General features: G+C 44.6%; 1 protein-coding gene across 3 annotated transcripts in view; it reads left to right on the plus strand.

Annotated features, from left to right (window-relative positions):
- Positions 1 to 9960, plus strand: part of CORO1C (coronin 1C) — a 444982-nt gene extending 435022 nt beyond the window's left edge. For all 3 annotated transcript variants that reach the window (XM_078667404.1, XM_078667405.1, XM_078667406.1), the window contains exons 10-11: positions 1235 to 1477; positions 4941 to 9960. In XM_078667404.1, the coding sequence (XP_078523530.1) occupies positions 1235 to 1477; positions 4941 to 5060 (363 nt within the window). In that variant the 3' untranslated portion in view covers positions 5061 to 9960. The remainder of the gene's footprint in view (positions 1 to 1234; positions 1478 to 4940) is intronic.
- The last annotated feature ends 14000 nt before the right edge of the window (positions 9961 to 23960 follow it).

Here is a 23960-nt window from a genome sequence, read left to right on the forward strand (position 1 = left end):
CATAAATACAAAATTTGTCATTAACAATACCAATAGCTCAAACTTTCCTAATGCGAGACCTATTGCATTGCAAATGCTTGTTTTAACTGGTATGGAGCCCGTGTGTGTGTGTGTGTGTGTGTGTGTGTGTGTGTGTGTGTGTGTGTGTGTGTGTGTGTGTGTGTGTGTGTGTGTGTGTGTGTGTGTGTGTGTGTGTGTGTGTGTGTGTGTGTGTGTGTGTGTGTGTGTGTGTGTGTGTGTGTGTGTGTGTGTGTGTGTGTGTGTGTGTGTGTGTGTGTGTGTGTGTGTGTGTGTGTGTGTGTGTGTGTGTGTGTGTGTGTGTGTGTGTGTGTGTGTGTGTGTGTGTGTGTGTGTGTGTGTGTGTGTGTGTGTGTGTGTGTGTGTGTGTGTGTGTGTGTGTGTGTGTGTGTGTGTAAGTAAGTGTGTGTGTGTGTGTGTGTGTAAGTAAGTGTGTGTGTGTGTGTGTAAGTAAGTGTGTGTGTGTGTGTGTAAATATTTTACACATTGCCGCTTTAGTTTAGCCTAACTACTCTGTGAGAAGCTGCCAGAGGGGGAGCACAGGTAAACTTTTAGTGTGTACTGCACCTACCCTGACTAGAGTGTGGGCCCCTACTTGGACAAAGTGCATGCCTTTGCCAACTAGAGACCCTATTTCTAACAGTATGTTCTTTCAATTGCTGAAAAAAACATAAGAGATTGTGTACACTTTGTCTGTTCGGCCTTCATGCCACACTTCAAGCCAGCACTGTTAAGAGCAAAGTAGAGATGGGATATCGAACTAAAGTCAGAGAAAGGCAAGGTTCTGCATGTATGATATGGATTTGAATTAACAACTTTATTATTGTGTCCAATACCTTAACGTAGTTCCTAACAGTGCTGTAATCTCTCAAAACATACTTTCTCCAACCATTTTAGAATCTGTCGTTTTATCATTCTAGTCCTACAATATTGCATCCCAGAGATGTTTTGTTACTTTTCTGTAGTTCGTTTTTTGAGAAATGCATTTCTTTTGTGTAGTATAATTTATATTTTGAAGACCGGATTTTCTTTTTGTTCTTTACCTCCCAACCCCGTCGAAGAGGTAATGGGAAATAGGCCTAATATTCACCTCGTGAATGCAGTCACTTCTTTCTTCCACAACCTGATCTCCAGAAATATTTCAGGGTTTGTTAAGTGGGTGTTGTGTGCCTAGAGGGTTCAGTAAGTCATGTGCAATATTTCTGCTCTCTTCCAGTCTGATCTATTCCAAGACGACTTGTATCCAGATACAGCAGGGCCCGAAGCAACTCTGGAAGCTGAGGACTGGTTTGCGGGGAAGAATGCAGACCCAAGTCTTATTTCTCTAAAAGACGGCTACCATCCAGCTAAAAACCGAGACCTCAAGGTGGTTAAGAATATCCTGGGCAGCAAACCAGCAGTTAATAAGAAGAATGATCTTAGCAGTGCCACAAAGAAAGCAGTGGAGGTGCCACGCCATGTGAGTACAGAATACAAACATTTTTATTAGCTTACTGTAAAATATCAGAATGAGGAATGTTCTGCTGTACTAAAATATTTCATCTGCGAAGAGCTTATCGAAGAGCTTATCCGTGAGAAGTTTTCCAGTTACCATTGATTCTCTAACCATAGAGATACACTGAACACCTTTCATTGACATTATTTCTGAGTGGAAAGCCAGGTTTGTATATTTATAGAGGAATTGTGAAAGATTGACATGTTCTTTTGTTGTTTTGGAGGCATTTGACATCATTAACAAGATAGAAAGTGTGTAAGGAAGCCCTGGTCGCTAAGCAAGCAATGTGAATTTAGCACATTGCGCTTCTGAGGGTGTGGAATAAGCCCTTCTTGTAGATGCATTATAGTTATTCCAGCAACATGTTCAGTACCAGCCCTGTAATCTTGACTGAGTCTAATTGGTGAAGAAGCAGAGATGGGCGGTTGCTTCCTTGAGGACTCCAGAGGTGTGATTAACCTACCTTTCAATACCGTATTTCCAGCCCTGGGAACTGCATTGTACATCACCTACAGTCTGCTACTTAAGTTTAGTTTATTTGATTTACAATGCAACCCTCTTCATAGATGTTCATATAGAAACCCTAAATGGGTGGCATTGATGGCGTTGGAGTTTTAGTGCAGTACTTACTCCTTTGCCCTTTGTGACTATGGGAAGTGTCGGGCTGTGACACTTTAGATGATATGACACAATAATGCATTTGGTATCAATTAAAGTGCATGGTTGTCGCATAAAAAAGTGCTGTCTTGATGTGAAATCATGCTGCAGCATTGTGCTGGAACTGACCTACTTGGATGATGAAGATGGGGACGTATTTAATAACAGTGCTTTGAAAGCCTATGGGTAGCATGAGAATTTGTCATGTAAACATTGATACTTCTGTTTGGGCTTGGTTCCTCTCTACCAGTTTACTGTGGAACCCTTGGTCGATGGACTTTTGTTACCTGCTGAGAAGTGTAGAGGGGAGAAATAACTCATCATGACAAACTAACAATTTTTAGGAATCCTGACTGCAAAGAACCACAGACTCTGAATTATAAGTTAGTGGATTTATTACAAAGCCAAAAATAACTGGACATACAGACACCTCAAGATGAGGTTGTAGAAATACATGGGAACTAATACAAATCCAAACCTACGGGCAAGACTTAAATGCTGGATCATGAAAATAATGACAAATCCCAGAAATAGAACGCACGCAATGATTGCCCCTATGTCAAGATCAGTCTTCACCTGGGATTGATGTGTTAGAAACATTAGTCTGTCCCTACACAACTACTATCGTGAAATGCCTACTTGGCATTCCCCAGACAAGATCAGGAAAAGGTGTCGGCAGAAGTGCACTCACGTTGTCTCGGTCAAGTAGCATAAAGCTACAGAGCTTGTTCTAAGATGTTCCTCTCCTCCTCTCCCGACTCAACCCCTGAGGCACTGTCCCTAATAGAAAACATAAAAAATGTATAACACGCCCACCGATCACCTCATCTCGCTGGGCACTTCTCATAGGTTCCATTTAGTTTCGATACGCTCAGCTCCTAGCTCAATGACCTTGTTTCCCAGGCCTCCTTCAGTGAGAAAGAACACTTTCTCCCATTTATCAACGTTCTTTGCATAAAAGTATCCTCTCCTTCCCAAGCGTAACTCGTAAAACAAAAGGCGTTATTCTAACTAACAAAGACGACTTTCTCCACCTGCAACAGAAACGTGAGAACAGAACAAATCCAACATGCACATGAAATTCACTTACAAGCCTAATAAGAGAGCTTGCAGGGAAAATACATTTCAGGCCTACAGAAATCAGCCAACATAAGAGTGAAGCACATAGGCCCTTTGAATACACACGAGTGAACATTTCATTTAGGCCTTTCCAAACCATCATGTTACATAAGCACATCAAATGCATATTTCATTGCAAGCAATCTATGAAATCCTATACGGTAAACACAGCCAAATCTACGTGCAAACTTTAATATGGTGCACGTTTAAATCAAATGCATTTCAATATAATGAGCAACTTCGTTAAGCAATTGCAAGCAAATACTAAAGGTTACATTATTCAAATACAAATGCCACGTTGTTTCTTTACGTGGCACAAAACATTTCTATCATTGCACTTTCACATATTATTACCAAGTACATTCTAATGACCAAATGTTAACACAACAAAGGAATATATGAAGATGCAGACTATTTGTGATTATGACACACCCCTACAAATGAAAAAGCACCATCGCGCTCCATCACTTCTAAATTGAATATTATTAAAAATATATATAACTGGGGAACATGTTCGATCACAATTCGTATGATATGTGAATTAAGCAATATAACTTGTTTGAATAGCAATGTGGGGGAGTTCAGCGTCGAATAACCCATTGTAAACCCATGTTCTTGCAGGTTTCCGGTATGTCAAAATACTTCGGACTGGAACCTGTCTGAGTTCTGCTTAAAACTGATAGTTAAGCGTGGTGTATTGTGATATTTCTCTACTTTGAAGATTTTAAAAAAAATTCTCAACCCGCGTGGTGGGACTACTAATAATTTGGCTTTCAGTGTTAAGGATTTGCTTTCAATGTCTAAGGCAAAACAATACATTTTTCTAAGTACATTGTGCCTTTAATATTACGACACATTCCATAAACTCCCTTTTGTTGAAATGTTACACTCATTACCACTTGCCACTGTTTTCAAATTGTCCTTTTCTACTTAAAGAGGGCAATTTAACCTTCCTCCAGATAGGATGTAGTTTTAAAGCTGTTGGCCTGTTCTATGCACAGTTGTTCACATTGCCTGTATCAATACGATTAGTCTATTAGATCCTTGTTGTCTCCATGTTGGTTCTACCGTGCTCCTCAGACATATCTTGGGCCAATATATCTATCAGCATCTAAGTGATTTTTGGCGAAATAATAGATTGTGTGTGCTTGACGTTTGGCTTCGGCAACCTCAATTCGGTATGAATGTTATGTTTGTATTTGTGTACCAGTAATCACCATTGTTAAAGCACTGTAGTGTATTCTCTATCTAGGTGTTCATTCACGGATATCTGAGAAAGCCGCCAGTCGAACTGGCAGAACCCGTGTTGATGGCAAATGTTGGTTGTTGCTGTTTGGTTGTATGTGGATAAATTAGATAAGGAAGCTTTATGATCAGCCTTTAAGTTTTCCCTTCGGAACCTTAAGTTTGCAAAAGGAAGCATGGTCCATACCTGGGAATTCTAACGAACCACAGATGCAATTATGCCTCAAATGCTTTGACACATAGAACATCTGAATTGCCACCATAGACCCTTTTTTAATTTCTGGATGGTTTGCACCACGCCCAGAGTTCATTTTCTTTTTGCTTTGATTGGGAGTATATTGGTTATTGCGCATAATATCCAAATAGACTTATGTAATTATTTTCCATTTTCTTCTTTTCTTTCCAGCATAACGAACACAAGTTTGATGAGATTCTCAAAGAGATTAAATCAATAAAAGATACAATCAGCAATCAAGATGTCCGAATCTCCAAGTTAGAAGAGCAGATGTCGAAGATCACAGCCTAAAGACACTGCCCTTCCTCTGCGAGGGTTGAGTTTCCCACTTACGGGGGCTGCTGTTTGAAGGAAGACATTGTTTTTTCAAGGAGCCGCCCCCTGCAGAGATCGTCAGCATTCCAATATGGACACTTACCTGTTCCCTCCCCCTTCTTAAACGAACGGACCTGACATTTAATCGGCAATCAAGCTTTTTATTAAAAGGTTTCTGCCATTTTAATTGTTACGTGGCCGCCGCCTCAGTCCAAGTCCGTCCAAGTCAATATTAATTATCGCTTTTTTTATCATTATGTGCCACTGACAGTTACACATTTTTTGGGAAATTGTATCGGAATTTCAGTGTTGTGCCCAAACTTTTATAATAGAGACCACCGTCATATTTTCCTTTTTGAAGTTGCCAAAACCAAAAGTAGCCTTTTTTTCTTTTTTAACGTATTTGCTACTTTACAGTATTTTTTTTTAATTGTAAAGGGACTAAGTTGTGTATGTTAAATGATCTAGGTAATGAATTACAAGTATTACAATTAATAGAGAGACAGCTGTGAGGCTGCTCAAAGAGCAGAATTGCGTTGCATTCACATCATTGGAAACAATAATTATAAACTGTGCACAAGAAAATAGTCAGGTAGGAGTGTTGCATCGGTGTACCCGACCACTTCATCATTTTTGTGCATGTTTCCCATCGGCCTTTCCTTCCAGAAATCCATTATTTAAAGGCTCATTTTGGCAAATAGATGTTCCACCTTTCCTCACCAGACATTATTAAAGTTCTGATTATTGGTATTGTACCAGAATCGTATTGCACTTTTATGGTCATCATGCAGTCTAGATTGTTGTAATGTCAAAAGCAGCAGTTCTGTTCCTACCTTATTTAGTTCAAGATATTTCGATAGGCTTGTTGGTTTTCCAAAAACAAGGTTCCATTATCATCAGCACAACAAGGTGGTGCCTTTATTTGGTTAAAATGTAAAAGTTTGCCACTTTTTGTACGTGTATAGTGCCATCCTGGAATGTTTGGAATGTTGTACTTTGAAAAGGAAGAGAGAGTCATGAGTTGGAAGCTGATGAGTGAGCCCAGAACGTTTGGTTGTAACATTTGTACATCCGACCCAAGCGATTTGGTGTTACATATTTTGATAGCTTTGTTTGTCGCAGTCAGGCCAAAATGCCAGTACATTCTTTTAAATTCAGCACTGACAATGGAAATGGGTAGAAAAACTAAATGCAGGGACTTCTGATCTTTCAGGAAAAAAACTGTTTTACTTGGTGTGAATATGCACCTTTGTTGCTTTGTTCTTAGTTGGTCGTCGAGATAGGTCTGACCTGGATGGTCTTTCTGTAGAAGCTCTGGTGGATACAGCCATGGCCAGTTTATTTTTGGTACTCGTTTAAGCCTCTCAAGTGGATACCGAATGCACTGTAGTTTCTAGTTTTCTTTAGGAACAAGATCTAAGGTAAGGGTCGGTAGTGGTGATCTAGTCACCAGTGTTATCCGCCTTATGCCTAACCACCTAAAAAGTAGATGCGCACGCCCACTACAGCTGTTGCCTTTGCATTCTTATTCTGAACGGAACAGGTAAAGGAAATAAAGTTGCTTCTCTGTTTGTTAATCTTGAGATTAACTAGATTATCTAGTAGAGTGGAACATGTGTTTAACAGGCGGTCTTTAGGAAGCCTATTGGACAGGGCTTAAGGATCTCTTAAAAATTAAATCTTTGTATTGACTGATGTGTTTTAGGTTGTGATAATTTAAGGGCGCGGATGTTAAATAAGCCAACTCCCAATAAAATAAATCACCAGAAGTGTACTGCCTTCCTGGGACCACCACTTCATTCACTAACTCTGAGCCTGGTTCCTGAGAGGAAAAGGTATTTCGGGTTAAGGTTGCCACTTCCCTGTGAATCACATGAGATGCAGTTTTTGCAAACTGTCTCTCCCTTTCTTTTTAGAGACTTTATGGGTAGTTTTAAGAATATACCAATAATTAAGTGCTCTGTCACCCTGATAGGAACAGCATTTTGCCATACGTAAGTGTGGTTTGGGCTTCTTCTTGTTCTGATAAAGTGCCTCCTTAAGATATATTAGCATTTAAAGTGATTAGGGTGAACCTCAGACTTAAGAACTCCCAAGTGGAAAACCTACTGTAACCACATTGTTAAAGGGCACCAGGAGGTTTTTCATTGTTATTACTATTGCAGGCCTCACCGAACAGGTAAGGGTAGTATCTATAGGCTTGCTTAATCTTTCCCCTCAGGCGCCCCGAAATTGAAATGATTTACATCGTAAAAAGGTTGTTTTGACTTAATTGAGCGTGTAAAGTATTCTTTCTAGAATTGTTAACTTCTGCGAAAAATCTTCGGAAATTAATATTTTACTTTTAGAGTTTAAACCCTGACCTGGAATACCGTACCAGTTTAAAACCTTAACTTAGTTAGTTTTAACTTAGTTACTTATGAGATATTGGACAAAAGTCACCAATGAGTTTATAATGTCCAATTAACAGATGACTATTGGGAGGTAAGTGGACCAGAAGAACTGGGGATTGTGCCTGGACACCTTTTCTTAGCCTGTCTTCGGTAGCATAGGTGTTGCAATCTGAGAGGACGGGTGTGTGAAAATACTGTGCTCTAATGTTCCAGCATTAGTTGGTCCAAGTCACCTATGCCTGAGCCATTCATGTTTGACTACTTTTGACAACTCACTGATGAAGGGTTTCACAGCTAAAGAACAGCAGCAAGGCCCAACATCTCTTGAACGCACTGATATAATCTGGACAGTCTTTATTCCAAGAATAAAGAGATTACACCTTCCTCAAAAATGAATGATCCTGCAAGGCTGAAGGTGGTTTCACCTCTGATGGTAGAAGGCCAACATTAACACCCAGTCTTCTGCATCTTGACAGCACTGAAAAATCATCACAAAAGGTGCCGCAGATGAAAAAGCACTATGGGCTTGAAAATGCCACACATCGTAGTTGAAATTGTCAGGAAAGGTGACTTGGTGCGCCCTGCGAATCATTTTATACATTGTTACATTAACATCACTGCTTGTGTTGGGCTTGCTTAGCAAATAAAGCAGTGGAAATTTCAAAGCACAAAAAGGACTATGTTTTATATACACCAAATAAATTCGTACTCCAATCTGTTTCAGACGCGAAAGCACCACTAATGAAATGTAACTTTCAAGCTGGCAGAGCTCAAATGTTCTTGTTGTATCGCACACAAAAGGTCCAGTGCCACTTTGCTTTTAAAAACTCATTTCCAACATTACTTGACTTTTTATAGAAACACTTTGAGGTTCATGATATAATGTGTATGTATAACATTATTGCAATCACCTTATATACTCAAAATAAACATCCGCCTCAATCCATTCAATTCATTGGTTCAAGGACATCCGATTCTACCAACAATTTTAAACCATGAGAAAGAATTGGAACTAGAAAGACAGTTGCCTGCATGCAAACATTATTGAATTAGCTCTCGTGATTGATTGCCATTGGTCTGTTTTTGTTGAGAAAAATCATAATGGAATTGGTAGTCAATACGTTGGATATTTCTTCTGTACACAGCCCTACAAGTAAAGTACTATCCACCCCAAAGCAGATGAAACAATTCACTTATTGTTAATCATTGGTTTGCATTTGTAGTGTGATAATTGGATTTCCAATCCATACTTTTAGAAAGTGAGATCGTTCGTTGTGCCAAAAATGTATTCTGTTCTTGGGTTTACGCTCAGGACAGGGATCGAGCATCTCTGTTGTGTTTGTGATCAGTGTCACTGATTTGCTCCTTCTGAATAACAGCATGCTCTGGTCAGCAGTTGGGGCGTCTCTGTGGTTTTCTGGCATTTGCCCAAATGCCCATTTTTCACAAGGCACATGAGCATAACCTCTAGACTTAGCATAGAAGAAAATGTCACAGTATGTTTCCATTCCTGATAAAATACATTCACACCCAATCCCATGGAAAATGTCAACTGAATATTCCACTTTTTAATATATTTTGACTGTGTATAAACGAGATCTTTTAAGCAAAAACAAAAATCTGTTTAAAGTGATCTGAAGAGCAGTGTCCTACTTGGACTCATGAGTTTTAGTTTTGGAGTGGGTGATCCGATGTTCAGTTATTGGCCACAGTCACATGACAGTACCTCTTACCTTTGTTTAGACAGGAACTGGTCATCTGTGGGGGGCAAAGGTTTGTATAGAGGTGGAATGCACTTGCCTAACCCTTATGAACCATCACTGCAGGAGATCAAAGTTGCGATTGTTCGGAATGTTGAGATTGTACGTGTATGTGCTTGTGATGTGACTGAATCCCAGAATGAATGCTGTGTTTGTGTTCTTGTTCCCGGTGACGTGTATTAGAAAAGATCCTGATGAAAGTGTGATGAAACAGTATGAATATTTTAAAGCAAAAGAAGTATTCAACTTGGTAGGAATGGCAGTCATCCTGCATGAAGTAGGTACCATGCTGAACATTTCAAACTGTATATTGTTAAAATGTCTGTTTATAAAGTATGCTAGTTTTTTTTTTTAAAATACATGTTCAGAAAGCAGTATGATATACTTATTCTGTTTTCATAACTTACTGGGGATTTCCTAATTCCACATATCACAGCACAGAATCTCCCAGTTTCTCAGTCAGGAAGTTATTGTGGGAACTAGGCATTTGGTTTATATGGGTATGGAGTGGCCAAGTGAACATAAACTTTACCAGAAGCATGTTCTTTGTCTAAATGAAAGAATGCCTGACCAGGCTCAAGGAGAGTCAGTGCCTGAAGATTTTCTTAGCCATATCCCAGAAAAACCAGTAAAATATTCCGAGATCTGCTCTTATAGAGCTGCCAGGGTATTCTGTCAAATGTTTGCTTCCATTTCAAAGGTAAAAGAATTGATTACAACTTACTTGTCTCTTGTGTTTATTTTAGCTATTAGTGCTACTGTGAGGTATGTGCTTATTTTGATGTATGTACGTTCTGTCACCCATCACTTCTCGCTATGCCCAACACTGCAGAGGCGACGATGATCCCAATCCCCTACTCACGCCTCTAGGATGTGCACTGAATGCTAACACAGGGCACTATTCACCAGGGCGTAGGGAGAGGGTGGGAGATAAAACAGCAAGGGAAGATGACACTGGGTTCCTATAGGTAGATACTCCTCTTGGCTGGGATTCCAATACACTGTGAGGATACCTGGAGTGGGATACAGAAACAAAACACGTTGCTTTGACAGTTTAATTCACTATGGACTCAAGGTCTTATTACTGCAACACCCTGTATGAGTTTCTTATAAGAAAAATTACATATTCCAAGTTTCCCAAGTGAATGAGGTTAGATTGTAACGACCTTTAAAGAGGTCACACGTTTACTAGACAATCACATATATTCATCTGCTTCCTGCTGCTAAGAGGATCTTGTTCAAAATTGACTAACCTTAAAGGTGCCATCCAGTGGAGAGAGAAATAAACTGTTCTATTTACCCAGTCTTACACTAGCTAGCTATCGATTTTTGGGAATATTCAAAGAATTGACTGTTTAGGGATTGTTAGACATGTCAGCCTTAGGGTGGTCTTCCCCCAACCTTTTTGCCTACTTACCTCCTCTTTTTGATGTTTCTTTTTGTTGGCCTCAAGACTCGGAGCACTTTACCTCTGCTAAACAGTGCTAAAGTACATGTGCTTCTGCACTAAAACATAGTAACAGTGGTATATGCACAATTGGCATATTTATTTATTTGCAAATCCCTTGTCAAGTGGTATACCATACACCCTGGGCTGTAAATTAAATGCTACTATTGGGCCTGCAGCACTGATTGTGCCACCCATCCAAGTAGCCCTTTAAACATGTCTCAAGCCTGCTACTGCAGACCCGGTGTGTGCAGTTTACTGCCACTTCGACTTGGCTTTTAAAACCCTTTCCCAAGCCCTAAACTCCACCTTTTATTACACATAACGCATCCCTAAGGTAAGCACTAGGTAGCCCATAGGGCAGGGTTCTGTGTAAGTAAAAGGTAGGACAAGTCCTTTTAAGTTTTGTATTTCCTGGTAGTGGAAAGCCCTTAAATTCGTTTTCCACTACTGTCGTACCTACTCCTTTCAAAGGTTAACATTGGGAATTCCTTAATAAATGTTTAAGATGTAATTCCTGATTGGAAAGGAGAAGCTATCATGTTTTATATCTTTGGAATGGTTATGATAAATCTTCTTTACTGGTAAAGTTGGATTCAACATTACTATTTTAGAAATGCCACTTTTGAGAAGTTAGGCAAAACTGCAATTGCCAGTGCTGATGATCCTTTTACACGTTCAATTTAACTCTTCATGATCAAGCAAATGGATTCCTGCGACCACCATTTATTAGGTCTAACCTGGGCAACGCATGCGCTGCTCTGCGAGGCATGCTTTATTGAGGTAGGAACTTGAAGCTCTGACCACTCTCCACCCATATTTTTCATTGGAATGTGTCATTGTTCACTATAAACTGTGACTCTTCATTGTTGAAAAGGCTCAGTAGTCCCGCCTTGTCTCATTTTGTAATCTCCCATTGCGACACCAAGTCACGTGTGTTGTTACTCAGTAAGCTTTAATTACAGCCTCCAGGCTATATTTTTCTCAAATAGCTGTGTCAGCAGGACACGTTCTCTCCTAACGCTTTTTTTTTTATAGCAAGCATTTGCAATACAAAAGGTCTCGCATTTGTGAAAGTTTCAAGCTATTGGCATTGTAAATGACAGTTCCTTTTATCAGTTTTATAAACCAGACATAATAAAAGGCATTGTCATTTACAATGCCAATAGCTCAAACTCTTGTACATGCAATCTATTGCATTACAAATGCTTGTTTTCTTTATATTCAGGAAACATTAAGTATTTTTATCACAACACAATGAGACAGTTGACCAACAAACATGGAAAGCATTACATGAAATTCTTTGATGCCGGTTACACACAAAATATTTAGCAAAGCATATGACTAACGCATGAAAATGTACACAAACAAAATACTTCAAATAGACAATAACAACACATGTATCCTGGCTCTGAACTTGATCACCCACTGGGAGCAAAATCAAATTTAGCTAGCTCCTGTCTGTTGGACTTCCCGCAGAGGTGCTAGCGCAATTTTTATAACAACCGGCTATCAATCAATCAATCAATCCATCAAGGAACTTGTAAAGCTCACTACTTACCTGTGAGGGCCTCAAGGCGCTGGGGGGGGGGGGGGGTTGCTGCTACTGCTCGAAGAGCCAGGTCTTGAGGAGCCTTTTGAAGGTGAGCAGATCTTGGGTCTGCCGCAGATGGGTGGGGAGGGTGTTCCAGGTCTTGGCGGCGAGGAAGGAGAAGGATCTGCCACCGGAAGTTGTTCGTTGGATGCGTGGACAAGTGCAAGGCTGGTGGAGCGGAGCTGGCGTGCGGGGGTGTAGAAGTTGAGTCTGTTGTTCAGGTAGGCTGGTCCAGTGTTGTGGAGAGCTTTGTGTGTGTGGGTGAGGAGCTTGAAGGTGATCCTCTTGTTGACCGGGAGCCAGTGCAGGTCTCTTAGGTGGGAGGTGATGTGGCTGCGGCGAGGGACATTGAGGATCAGTCGGGCGGAGGCGTTTTGGATGCGTTGTAGGTGCCGCAGGTTTTTGGCTGGGATTTCTGCATTGAGGCGTTACCGTAGTCCAGCCTGCTGCTGACGAGGGCTTTGGTCACCGTTCTGGTTTCGGTCGGGATCCACTTGTAGATCCTGCGAAGCATGCAGAGGGTGTTGTAGCAGGAGGAGGAGATGGCGTTGACCTGCTTTGACATGGAGAGGGAGGAGTCGAGGATGAACCCTAGGTTGCATGCGTGGTCCGTGGGTGTTGGAGCTGTTCCCAGTGCGGTCGGCCACCAGGAGTTGTCCCATGCAGAGGGGGTGGGGCCGAGGATGAGGACTTCTGTCTTGTCTGTGTTCAGTTTCAGGTGGCTTTTCCTCATCCATTCGGGAACGGCCCTCATTCCCTCATGGAGGTTAGTTTTGGCGGTGTGTGGGTCCTTGGTGAGGGAGAGGATGAGCTGGGTGTCGTCGGCGTAGGAGATGATGTTCAGGTCGTGCTGGCGGGCCACTTGTGCGAGGGGGGCCATGTAGACGTTGAACAGGGTCGGGCTGAGGGATGAGCCCTGGGGTACACCGCAGATGATGTCCGTGGCTTCCGATCGGAATGGTGGGAGACGGACTCGCTGGGTTCTGCCAGAGAGGAAGGACGTGGTCCAGTCCAGGGCCTTCTTCTGGATTCCGGCTTCTTGGAGGCGTGTTCTTAGTGTACGGTGGCAAACCGCGTCGAAGGCTATTGACAGAGACATGTCTTTTATGCCATTTTTTAATCCTTAATCCCTCCTGTGTGCCAGTGATATCTATAAAATGCACTCTCTGGTGTTTAAACCCTGCCGACTCGATTCAAACCCACTTCGATTTAAGGGTTCTCCTCAGGAATCAGAACTGCTGGATGCTATAAAAGAAAAAATACAGCATCTTTTAGTGTTTGTGAATATATTTATATGCAGGGGGTTTGAAATCAATCAACCTTTAGTATTTAGCTCAATGTGAACTCTTGACCAGATCACCGGTTTTCACAATTGTCCCTTGTGTGTATAAATTCTGAGAGAAACTAAAGAAACAAATATAGGCAACCATTACTAAATGTCTGTAATAGGTGAACTATCGCAACTAAGGCAGTCTTTTTTTGTATTATTGTATGCAACAGGCTTGTGTGAACTCGCCCATTCCAAGCGGCTACGGACCTGCTGTTATCTGCATTGAATCAGTCTTTTGCCTGTAAAGCAGGAGGGTAATGATCTGTGACTATTTAAGCTCATTCTTTGTGTAAGAAAAAGTTTGTGACACATTCGTATTAACTCGTTTCTATACAATGTTTGGGCAGCATATTTTTATGACAACAGACTTCTACCATGTGCATGTAGACTGAGTAGCGCACAGTTTGTCGCAATACAAAATGTAGACCGCAGTGTTATCAAAGCTTGCGGTCTTCTAGCCCCAGGCCGACATCGATTATGTGAAGGAATTGGCAACATAGTTTCTAAGCAATGTATAAATCACTCAATCAGGCATTTGTAAAGCCTGCTACTCACCCGTGAGGGTCTCATGGAGCTGAGGGGGGGGGGGGGGCTGCTTCCGGTCGAACAGCCAGGTCTTGAGGAGTCTCCTGAAGGTCAGCAGGTCCTGGGTCTGTCGGTGGTGTAATGGGAGGGTGTTCCATGTCTTGGCGGCGAGGTGGGAGAAGGATCTTCCACCGGTGGTCGTTGGGTGGATGCGTGGGACGGTAGTGAGGACAAGGTCAGCAGAGCTGAGCTGGCGGTTGGGGGTGTAGAAGGTGAGTCGCTTGTTGAGGTATGCCGGTCCGGTGTCATAGAATGATTTGTGAGCGTGGGTGAGGAGCTTGAAGGTGATCCTCTTGTTGACGGGGAACCAGTACAGGTCCCTCAGGTGGGCAGTGATGTGGCTGTGGGGGGGGGATGTTGAGGATGAGGCGTACAGAGGCGTTCTGTATGCGTTGGAGTCTGTTCTGGAGTTTGGTCGTGGTTCCAGCATAGAGGGCATTGCCGTAGTCCATCCTGCTGGTGACGAGGGCCTGGGTGACCATCCTTCTGGATCCGGTGGGGATCCATCTGTAGATCTTGCAAAGTATGCAGAGGGTGTTGAAGCAGGAGGAGGAGACGGCGTTGACTTGCTGGGTCATTGACAGAGATGAGTCCAGGATGATCCCCAGGTTGCGTGCGTGGTCGGTGGATGTCGGTGCGGTTCCCAGCAAGGCTGGCCACCAGGAGGCGTCCCAGGCAGAGGGGGTGGAGCCGAGAATGAGGACCTTCGTCTTGTCCGAGTTCAGTTTCAGGCGACTGCTCTTCATTCGGCGACGGCCTTCATTCTATCGTGGAAGTTGGTTTTGGCGGTGGAGGAACTTTGGTGAGGGAGAGAATCAGCTGGGTGTCGTCGGCGTATGAGATGATGTTGAGGTAGTGTGATCGGAGGATGTTGGCGAGCGGTGTCATGTAGACGTTGAAGAGGGTCGGGCTGAGGGATGACCCTTGGGGTACGCCGCAGGTGATCTTGGTGGCTTTGGATCGGAATGGAGGGAGGCGGACTTTCTGTGTTCTGTCGGTAAGGAAGGAGGAGATCCAGTCCAGGGCTTTGTCGCAGATCCCTGCGTTGTAGAGGTCTGGTGGCAGATGGTGTCGAAGGCGGCCGATAGTTCCAGGAGGATGAGGGCCGCAGTTTTGCCGTTGTCCAGCAGGGCCTTGATGTCTTTGGTGGCGGCGATGAGGGCGGTTTCGGTGCAGTGACTGCTGCGGAATCCGGATTGGGACGAGTCCAGGGTGTTGTTGTATCCACTTGCGCGACTGCTCTGAGTGCACAGCAGCAGCATGCTGTTTTACAGGGAATGCACGCTCAACAATGTATGTCTAATTGAGCTATTCTTTCGACACAATCCAACATAACTTACTTTTCTTTGAAGTCTTCCAATGGATGCTCTCAATGTAACTATGCAAGCTGCTCAGTCGCATTATTTACAGGTGGTCAATCCATGCTGCAAGAAAATAAACGTTTTCTCAACTTTGCGTCTTTATGAATAGCAAGCCGCTGGCGTGGCATGTTTAACTTGTGAAAGTGGCAGCATTTTGTTCTTCGAAAAGAATGTGTACATGGCCCGATGTGGCCATTCTTTAATGTATATAAAAACAACGTTGCTTACATATTTGATGAAGTCTTTCTCTGGAGAATGTCGGTTCGACTGTGAACTCGGCTTGGTCAGGTTGTTTTCAGCTGGATCGTCCTTTCTTTGGAAACTTGTGAAGAGCTGACCGCCTCCCAGTCTGGAGCATGAGCCAATCAGACATGTAAGGCGTGCATGACTAAAAATGAGATGACCTCATGAAATTTGTCAGTGCCCCACGGCATTGGAGAGCATGTAATTCCGTCATAACTATCCATCGTTGGGCCGCAACACCGTCTTGCCAATATAACTCGCTTCACATATTGCAATGTGGACCTTTTGCCTGCTACAAAATTGCTGAAGTAGGCCTCGAATTGGAATGTGATAAGAAAATAATTCCTCTTGTACACCCACTGACTTGGCTCAATTCCGGTAGGACATTCATGTAAAAGCCTTTAATTCCCAAACGTGTGTTTCTGAACCTTTTGTTTGGAACATATCACAACAGCACCGACTAAATTGCTGTAAAACTTTATTCTTTTGTGTTAGGCCTGTCCGATTCTAGGTCCACAGTATCTACTGTCATCAGAAAGCATCTAAGGAAATGGTTCCAAACATCCATCATAAATTCTATCTATGACTGTGTTGAACTGTAGTATAAGTGCTCCTCTTTTCTTTTCAATCGTATCTCGAGGTCCCCTCCTGTTGGAACTGGTAATATGACTGCTAACACTGTCCAGCTGAAGTCATTTTCAGAATGGTGGTCCCCTATGCAATGATTGACTAGCCGGGCTGGGGTGACTTTTCTCCTTATTCAAGACTTGTAATGTGTAATTCTCTGTCTGGTTTCTTGATTAGTTTTGTCAATATAGAGCCTATTGCATGGTTTTGCAATAGAAACATCTGCATGTATCCATTTGATATCCTTGGGTATAAACTCTGTGCCTTCAGTATTTTGATTACAGCATGTACATGTGCCACATTTATGATGTCCCTCTACAGGTGTCAAGTTCCATAGTTGTCTCAAATTACTTTTTGGTGTAGATGGTGATCTTGCACCTTCTCTTCTGGGGTCCTAGCCCCTGCATTACTGGCCTTTTCCCAGGCTCTCATTGCCTTTTGTAGCGCCACCTTCCTGGTGAAGCCTCTAGTGGACAGGTGAACACCCTTACAAAAGTCTTTGAGTTGCACCACAGTGTAGGTCTCCAGCTTGGCCAGCTCAAAATCCGCCAATGCAGTTTCAGATGCAGCTTCCCGAGACAGAAAACAACAAAAAACCAATAAGAAGTCGCAATATGAATTTTTAAAGATTAAACGCAAAGTTAGCACTTAGAAGCAATTAGCCCTCAAAGAGTTTATTGGTCGCGCTGGACCAGATTCTTTACAGGTGGTCAATGAATGCTTAAAAAAATTAAACCTACTTAATCAGCTATATGTCCTTATGAATGGCAAGCCGCCAGCCTGGTATATTTAACTTGTGAAAGCGGCAGAATGTTTTCTTTCAAATGAATGTACACATAGCCCAATTAACCCCATGTGGCCATTCTTTAATATAAAAAGCAAACGTTGCTTACTTATTTGATGAAGCCTTTTGCCGGAGAATGTCGGTTCGACTGTGAACTCAGTTCGGGATAGTTGTCTTCATCTGGATCTTCCTGTCTTTGGAAACTTGCGAAGAGCCAATTGCCCCCCAGTCCGGAGCATGCGTCAGTGAGCCATGTAAGATGTCCTCATGAATTTTGTTCAGTGTCCCAGGGCATTGTAGGGCATGTAGTCTAGTCTGGATGGCAGGTGAAAGGAGGGCCCACCAAGGAAGATTTCTGTAGGGCACAGAGGGTGTGCCCAATTCATGAGAGCATGCTGCAACAGGCCGAAGCCCAAGATACAGGTGATGCCTCTGGAAGTCATCACATTTACTGGGAGGACAACCTCCTTTACAGTGAGCTTAAGGCTCCTGTGTACAGGACCACACGGACCCTGGTTGTCCCTCAATGCTATAGGGCCTTCCTACTGCAGCTGCAGCCACCTGGGCCAAGATACAAGACCTTCGCAAGAGTTGTTCCCCACTTCTATTGGCCTAGGATCAAGAATTCCTGAAATGCGTTCTGAGAAGACAGGACAGAGGCTAAAAGCCCCCCCCTTAATCCCTTACTTGGTGTTGGCACATCCTTTGAGAGAGTGGGCATTGGCATTGTTGGGCCTATTGATTCCCAGACTGCTTTCGGCAACAGGTTTATTCTGGTTCTGGGGCATCGTGCCACTAGGTACCCAGGGGCCATCCCTTTGAGGATCATGACTGCACCTGCGGTGGGTAAGGCCCAAAGTGGGGATTTTTACCCGAGCGGGTTTCCCCAGGGAAGTGGTGTCTGACAGGCGAACCAACTTCATGTCTGCTTATATACTGTCAGTGTGGAAGCAGTGGAAGGAGTGTTGGGTAACTTACAAGTTCTCCACCCCTTACTATCTACAAACAAATGGGCTAGTGGGAAGGTTCAACAAGACCCTGAAGGGCATGGTTATAGGCCTGCCTGAGGCATTGAGGTGTAAGTGGGATTTACTCTTACCATGCCTTCTCTTTGCCTACACAGAAGGGAGTGGGCTGCAGCCCCTTTGAGCTTCTGTGTGGATACCCTGTCAGAGGACCTCTGAGTTTGGTGAAAGAAGGGTGGGAGCAAGCTCCCAGGAAAATTCCCCTGGATGTAGTAAGCTACATGCTGGCCTTCAGAAGTCAAATCGCTAAGTTGTTGAAGCAAGCTTCAGACAACTTAGAAGCCAGTCAGGAAGTGATGAAGCAGTGGTAAAACCAGCATTCTACCACTGTGGAATTGCAACCTGGGCAGAAAGTGTGGGTGGTGGAACCAAGAGCCCTCCAGGACCGTTGGTCTGGGAACTATGAGATGACTGAAAGGAAGGGTGAGGCTACATACCTGGTGGACCACAGACTACTTCATGTAAACCCTGTCAAACCCCACTTTGAGACCTCTTAGCTCACCATGCTGTTGGTGACCAATGGAGAAGAGGAAAGTGAACCACTCCCTGACCTTTAACCCTCCAAGAAGAAAGATTGATCAGTGGGTGGAGTAGTCTTTTCCCCCAGTCTTACTTCTGAACAGCAGAGGGAATTCCACCAAGAGCTGGGGCAGTACTCCTCTGTTTTCCCTCATGCCTTGGATTACCCACCTGTGTACCCATGATGTGGACACAGGAGACAACCTTCCTGTCAAGAACAGTCTTACAGGCTGTCTGACAAGTTGAGGGCTAGCATTAAGGAAAATGTTTCTAAAATGCTGGAGTTGGGGGTGATAGAACCCTCCAGTAGCCCATGGTCCAGTCCTGTGGTACAGATACGAAAAGCTGCCCCACCGGGCACCACATCTGAACTCAGGTTCTGTGTGGACTATAGGGGGCTCAATTCAGTCACCAAGACTGATGCTCATCCCATTCCCTGGGCTGATGAGGTGATTGACCGGTTAGGGGATGCCCAGTACTTAAGGACCTTTGATCTTACATCGGGGTACAGGCAGAACGCCCTGACATTAGGAGCAAATGAGAAGTCAGTTTTTTTCCACTCCAGGGGGCCACTGGGCTCAACAATGCCCCTGCCACCTTCCAGAGGTTGGTGAACCAGGTCTTTGCTGATATGGAGACCTTAATTTCTGCTTACATGGATGACACAGCTGTCTTCAATAGCAGCTGAAAGGACCAACTTGTTCACCTCTAGGAAGTGGTTCAGGCTCTGCAATAGGCAGGCCTGACTCTCAAGGCCAGTAAGTGCCAAATGGGGCAGGGGTCTGTGGTGTACTTGAGACACCTGGTGGGCATGGGTAAGGTGCAGCCCCTCGAGGCCAGGATAGAGACTGTCATTGCCTGGGAGCCCCTCAAAATTCAGACAGAGGTCTGAGCATTCTTGGGCCTCACTGGGTACTATAGGAGGTTTGCTTCCCTTAAGCAGGCCATGTGCATAGCCCCTGTGCTTAAGGCCCTTGACTTTTCCAGGGAATTTATTGTACAGACAGATGCCTCTGAGCATGACATAGGGGCGGTACTTTCACAAGTTAATGAAGAAGGCCTAGATCAACTTGTTCCCTTCATCTCTAGGAGGTTACTCCATAGGGAACAAAGGTTGAATGCTATTGACAGAGAGGCTTTTGCTGCGGCCTAGGCACTGAAGAAGTTGAAACCATACTTGTTTGGGGTTCACTGTATGCAGTGGGAAAACATTGTTGGGAATGTAAGGCTCGGCAATCTTATGCCCAGCAGTCACACCTGATTACCACTCGTACTTCTATGTTCGCTTCTATTTTAAATTTGTATTTTTAAACCTGCACTGAATTGCTCATTTGCACAGTACTTTTTAAAAACCTCTTCCTCACCTCCTGCACTCTCCGCCTGCTTCTACCCGGTCCACCACGGGGCTCTCCCGATTGTTGTGGAGGGTGCAGGCTCATGCAGGAAGGCAGTCTTGCCTCGCTGCCAGTTGGGGGCGGAGCACCGCGATTAGCGCCGTGTCTCTGCCTATAACTGTCAATGTGCTTCCCGTCGCGCAGCGGATGCGCCGAAGGCGTGCCAAAGGCAAGCCCGTCTGCGCCCGTCCGTGGCCGACCGGGGCAAGGGGCCACGCACCCTGCCCGTGCCACCCTCCGCTATTCATCAATTGAGCTTAAATCTCTCCAGGGAGATTGGCCCATTCACCCAGACCTCGTTCGCACATTAAATACCTTTGGAATTCTGTCCCTAAAAAACTCCACTCACAACTTCACCCCCCAGCCTCTTCCCCACACGACACCCACGAGCCCAAGGTTTTCCCTCCCTAAAACCTCTCCTCATTCTACCTGCCCCATTCAGGACCGTTTGTCCATATGGTAGCTCAACACCCGCTCTCTGGTTAAGCACCAGTTAGAGATTTTTTATCTTTTAGACTCCATCAAGCCAGACATACTGCTCCTAGCGGAAACATGGCTTTAAACCGAATCCACTCCGGACATTCTGGCCGCCATCCCAGATAATTACTACATCCTCCAGGCCAAGCGGCCAGAGGGCAAGGTGGGGGGGGGGGGGCGAGTTGCAGCCATCATCTCCCAATCCCATAAATTCACTTCCCTCACCACTTCTAAAATTCCCTCTGTTTACTTCCTGTTGTTCAAATTTGAATCCAAAGGTTTCCCTTTCACTTGTGCCCTATTTTACAGGCCCCCCGCCCACATGCCTAATTTTTTCCAACTACTCAGCAACATGACAGCGGAGTTGGGGATTAACCATGCCAACATTCTTATCATAGGGGACTTTAACTAGTGGCCTCATGACCCGCGGGAAAGTCCTTGTTCAATAGACTTCTCTGAGTTGCTCAATGGCATGAACTTTACCCAGCACATCAAAGTGGCCACCCACATTAAAGGACACACCCTGGACCAGGTCTGGACCTCAAACCTTGACATCAACAATCTCCAGATCTCTCCCTGTACTTGGTCTGACCACTTCTTTATTGCTTTCTCCATCACTACCCCCCCCCCCATGACCAATATCCCCACCCCTGACCCTCTTATGATCAGGAACTGGAGTCGGGTAAATAGCCCTACTCTCTGTACATTTCTATCTACCTCCACGCCGAGTACCTCTCAGCCCACTGGATCCCCGGTCTCACCACACACTCAGGCTGAAGACTTCAACTACGGGCTGGCCCGGGCAAGAGATAACTTCGCTCCCCTGAAAAAACTAAAAAATAAGAGGCCCCATGATGCCCAGCATTGGTACACAAAGGACCTTAAAGATAGGAAACTTGACCCTACGCCAACCAGAGCGCAAGTGGAGACTTGACTACTGTCCCCTCAAAAATCCATCTTTATCTCAGCCTTAAAGGAGTACAAAGTCGCCATCCTTACAGCCAAAACTGAATACTTCACTTCAAAGATCTTGGACTCGACTAGCAAAGCAAAATACATCTTCTCCATTGTGGACGAACTTGTGAAACCTGACCTTGTCACTGTCAAACCCTCGCCTTCACAATCTCTCTGCGATTCCCTTAACACTTACTTTATTGACAAGATTACCAACATCAAATCCAGTATCCCCAAGGCCGCCTCACCCCCCGATCCTAGTGACGTTCCCCGTAACCCCTCCCTCTTTTCCCACTTCCCCTTGATCACTCAGGAAGTCTTCTTTTCCCACCTCAAAGTTCACTCCGGCTCCCTGCGGGACAGTTGTCCCCCTCATTTTTTCCGGGAGATCTTTCTCAATATCCCCGACCCCCCTCTCGCTCTCTCCTCAATAATTCCCTTACCTCGGGCGTGGTTCCCAAGTCTTTCAAAACTGCAGTAGTCTCACCCATACTCAAAAAAGCAGGTGCTGACCCCGAGGTGCTAAGTAACTTCCGCCCTATTTCCTTACTTCCCTTCCTGGGCAAAATTCTGGAGGCCTTCGTAGCAAATTGTTTAAGTACTTTTGTGGAAGACTCCCACTTTTAGATCCCCCTCAAACTGGCTTTAGGCCCCAACTCTCCATTGAGTTCATTGCCCTGTCCGTCCATGATGAACTAAGAAAGGGGGCCGATCAGAACGCCTCGCAGGCATTGGTGCTCCTGGATCTGTCGGCGGCTTTCGATACCGTCGACCACGCTTTTCTACTCGATCGGGTCGAGAGCGCCGGCATCCGGGGCCTACCGCTGAGATGGCCCAACTCATTTCTCAATGACCGCTATCAAGCGGTCTGCCTCTCCAGCTTCTCCTTGGAGGAAAAAAGACTCACCTGCGGAGTCCCTCAGGGCTCCTCCCTCTCTCTTTTGTTCAACCTGTATATCCTCCTCCTGATCTCCGAACTCCAGAAAAGAGCAGTAGTCATTTTTAATTATGCCGATGACCTTCAGCTCATCTTCAACATTGACCTCTCTCCCTCCTCTATAGAGAACGTTCAATCCACCATGACCTTCATCAGCAGCTGGATGAAGGCTAACCAGCTTAAGCTTAATCTCGATAAGACAGAGCTGGTTCTTACAGGGCCCCCAGGCAACCCTTGGAACTCCAACTTCTGGCCTCTCTCCCTGGGCTGCCCGCCATCCCCAGTCAACTCGGTCAAGAGCCTAGGCGTCACCATTAGTAGCGACCTCTCCATGAGGGCCCAAATCAACTCGGTGGTTTCTGGCTGCTTCTTCCACCTACGCAGAATCAGAAAAATCAGTAGATTTCTTTCACATGAAGCTCTCGTCCAAGTCACCCTTGCACTAGTCATGTCCCGCATCGGCTACACCAACTCTCTGTATTCCGGAATTCCCACATACCAATCCCACCGACTACAACTAGTCCAGAATCAAGCAGCCAGGCTTATCCAAGGCCAGCCGAAGTTCAGTCACACCAAGCCCCTCCTTAGGAGCCTTCACTGGCTCCTAGTGGCTCAGCACAGTCTCTTCAAACGTGGCTGCCTGATCCATAGAGCCCTTTCATCCCATGGACCCTCTTTCATCGCTTCCCGAATCCAACGCTATGTCCCTCCCCGCGATCTACGCTCCTCCTCTCTGAACCTCTTGTCCCCTTGCTCTTTCAAACAAAAGAAACATGGTGGTCTGAGATTTTCCACCCAAGCACCACTTCACTGGAATTCTCTCCCTCCAGAACTCCGCCAAATACCCTCCTATTCTCAATTCAGGAAATCGCTTAAAATTCGGCTTTTTTCCCAAACATACAACTAATTCTTACACACTGCCTCGGTTTTTAGCCCCTCCACCAAGCGCCAAGAAACCGCTGGTGAACGTGCGCTCTAAAAATAATTTTTATCATATCATATCGCTTCCTGATTTAGACTCACCACAGGCCCCTCTGGTGGCTAATGCACATGAAGGGTGAGAATCCAAAACAGTTGAGGTGGTCTGTTTCCCTCCAGTCCAGGGTATGTTCTTCAGGAACACAGACCGGGGAAGACCATGCCAATGCTGATGGTCAAACCAGGTTTTTTGGCCTTAGTGAAGAGAACTCCCTAGAGGTTTGGTGGCATTCTCCACTTTCAGCTGGAGGGGAAACATGTTAGACCTGTCAGCCTTAGGGTGGTTTCCCCACAAAACTTTTTGCCTACTTACCTCCCCTTTTTGCTGATTCTGTTTGTTGGCTTTAGGACTCTCAGCACTTTAGCACTGATGATCAGTGCTGAAGTGCATGTGCTTCTCCCTTAAAACATGATAACATTGGTGTATACACAATTGGCATATTTAATTTACCTGTAAGTCCCTTGTCA

Source organism: Lissotriton helveticus, chromosome 11 (genome assembly GCF_964261635.1).
Source record: "Lissotriton helveticus chromosome 11, aLisHel1.1, whole genome shotgun sequence".
Taxonomy (NCBI): domain Eukaryota; kingdom Metazoa; phylum Chordata; class Amphibia; order Caudata; family Salamandridae; genus Lissotriton; species Lissotriton helveticus.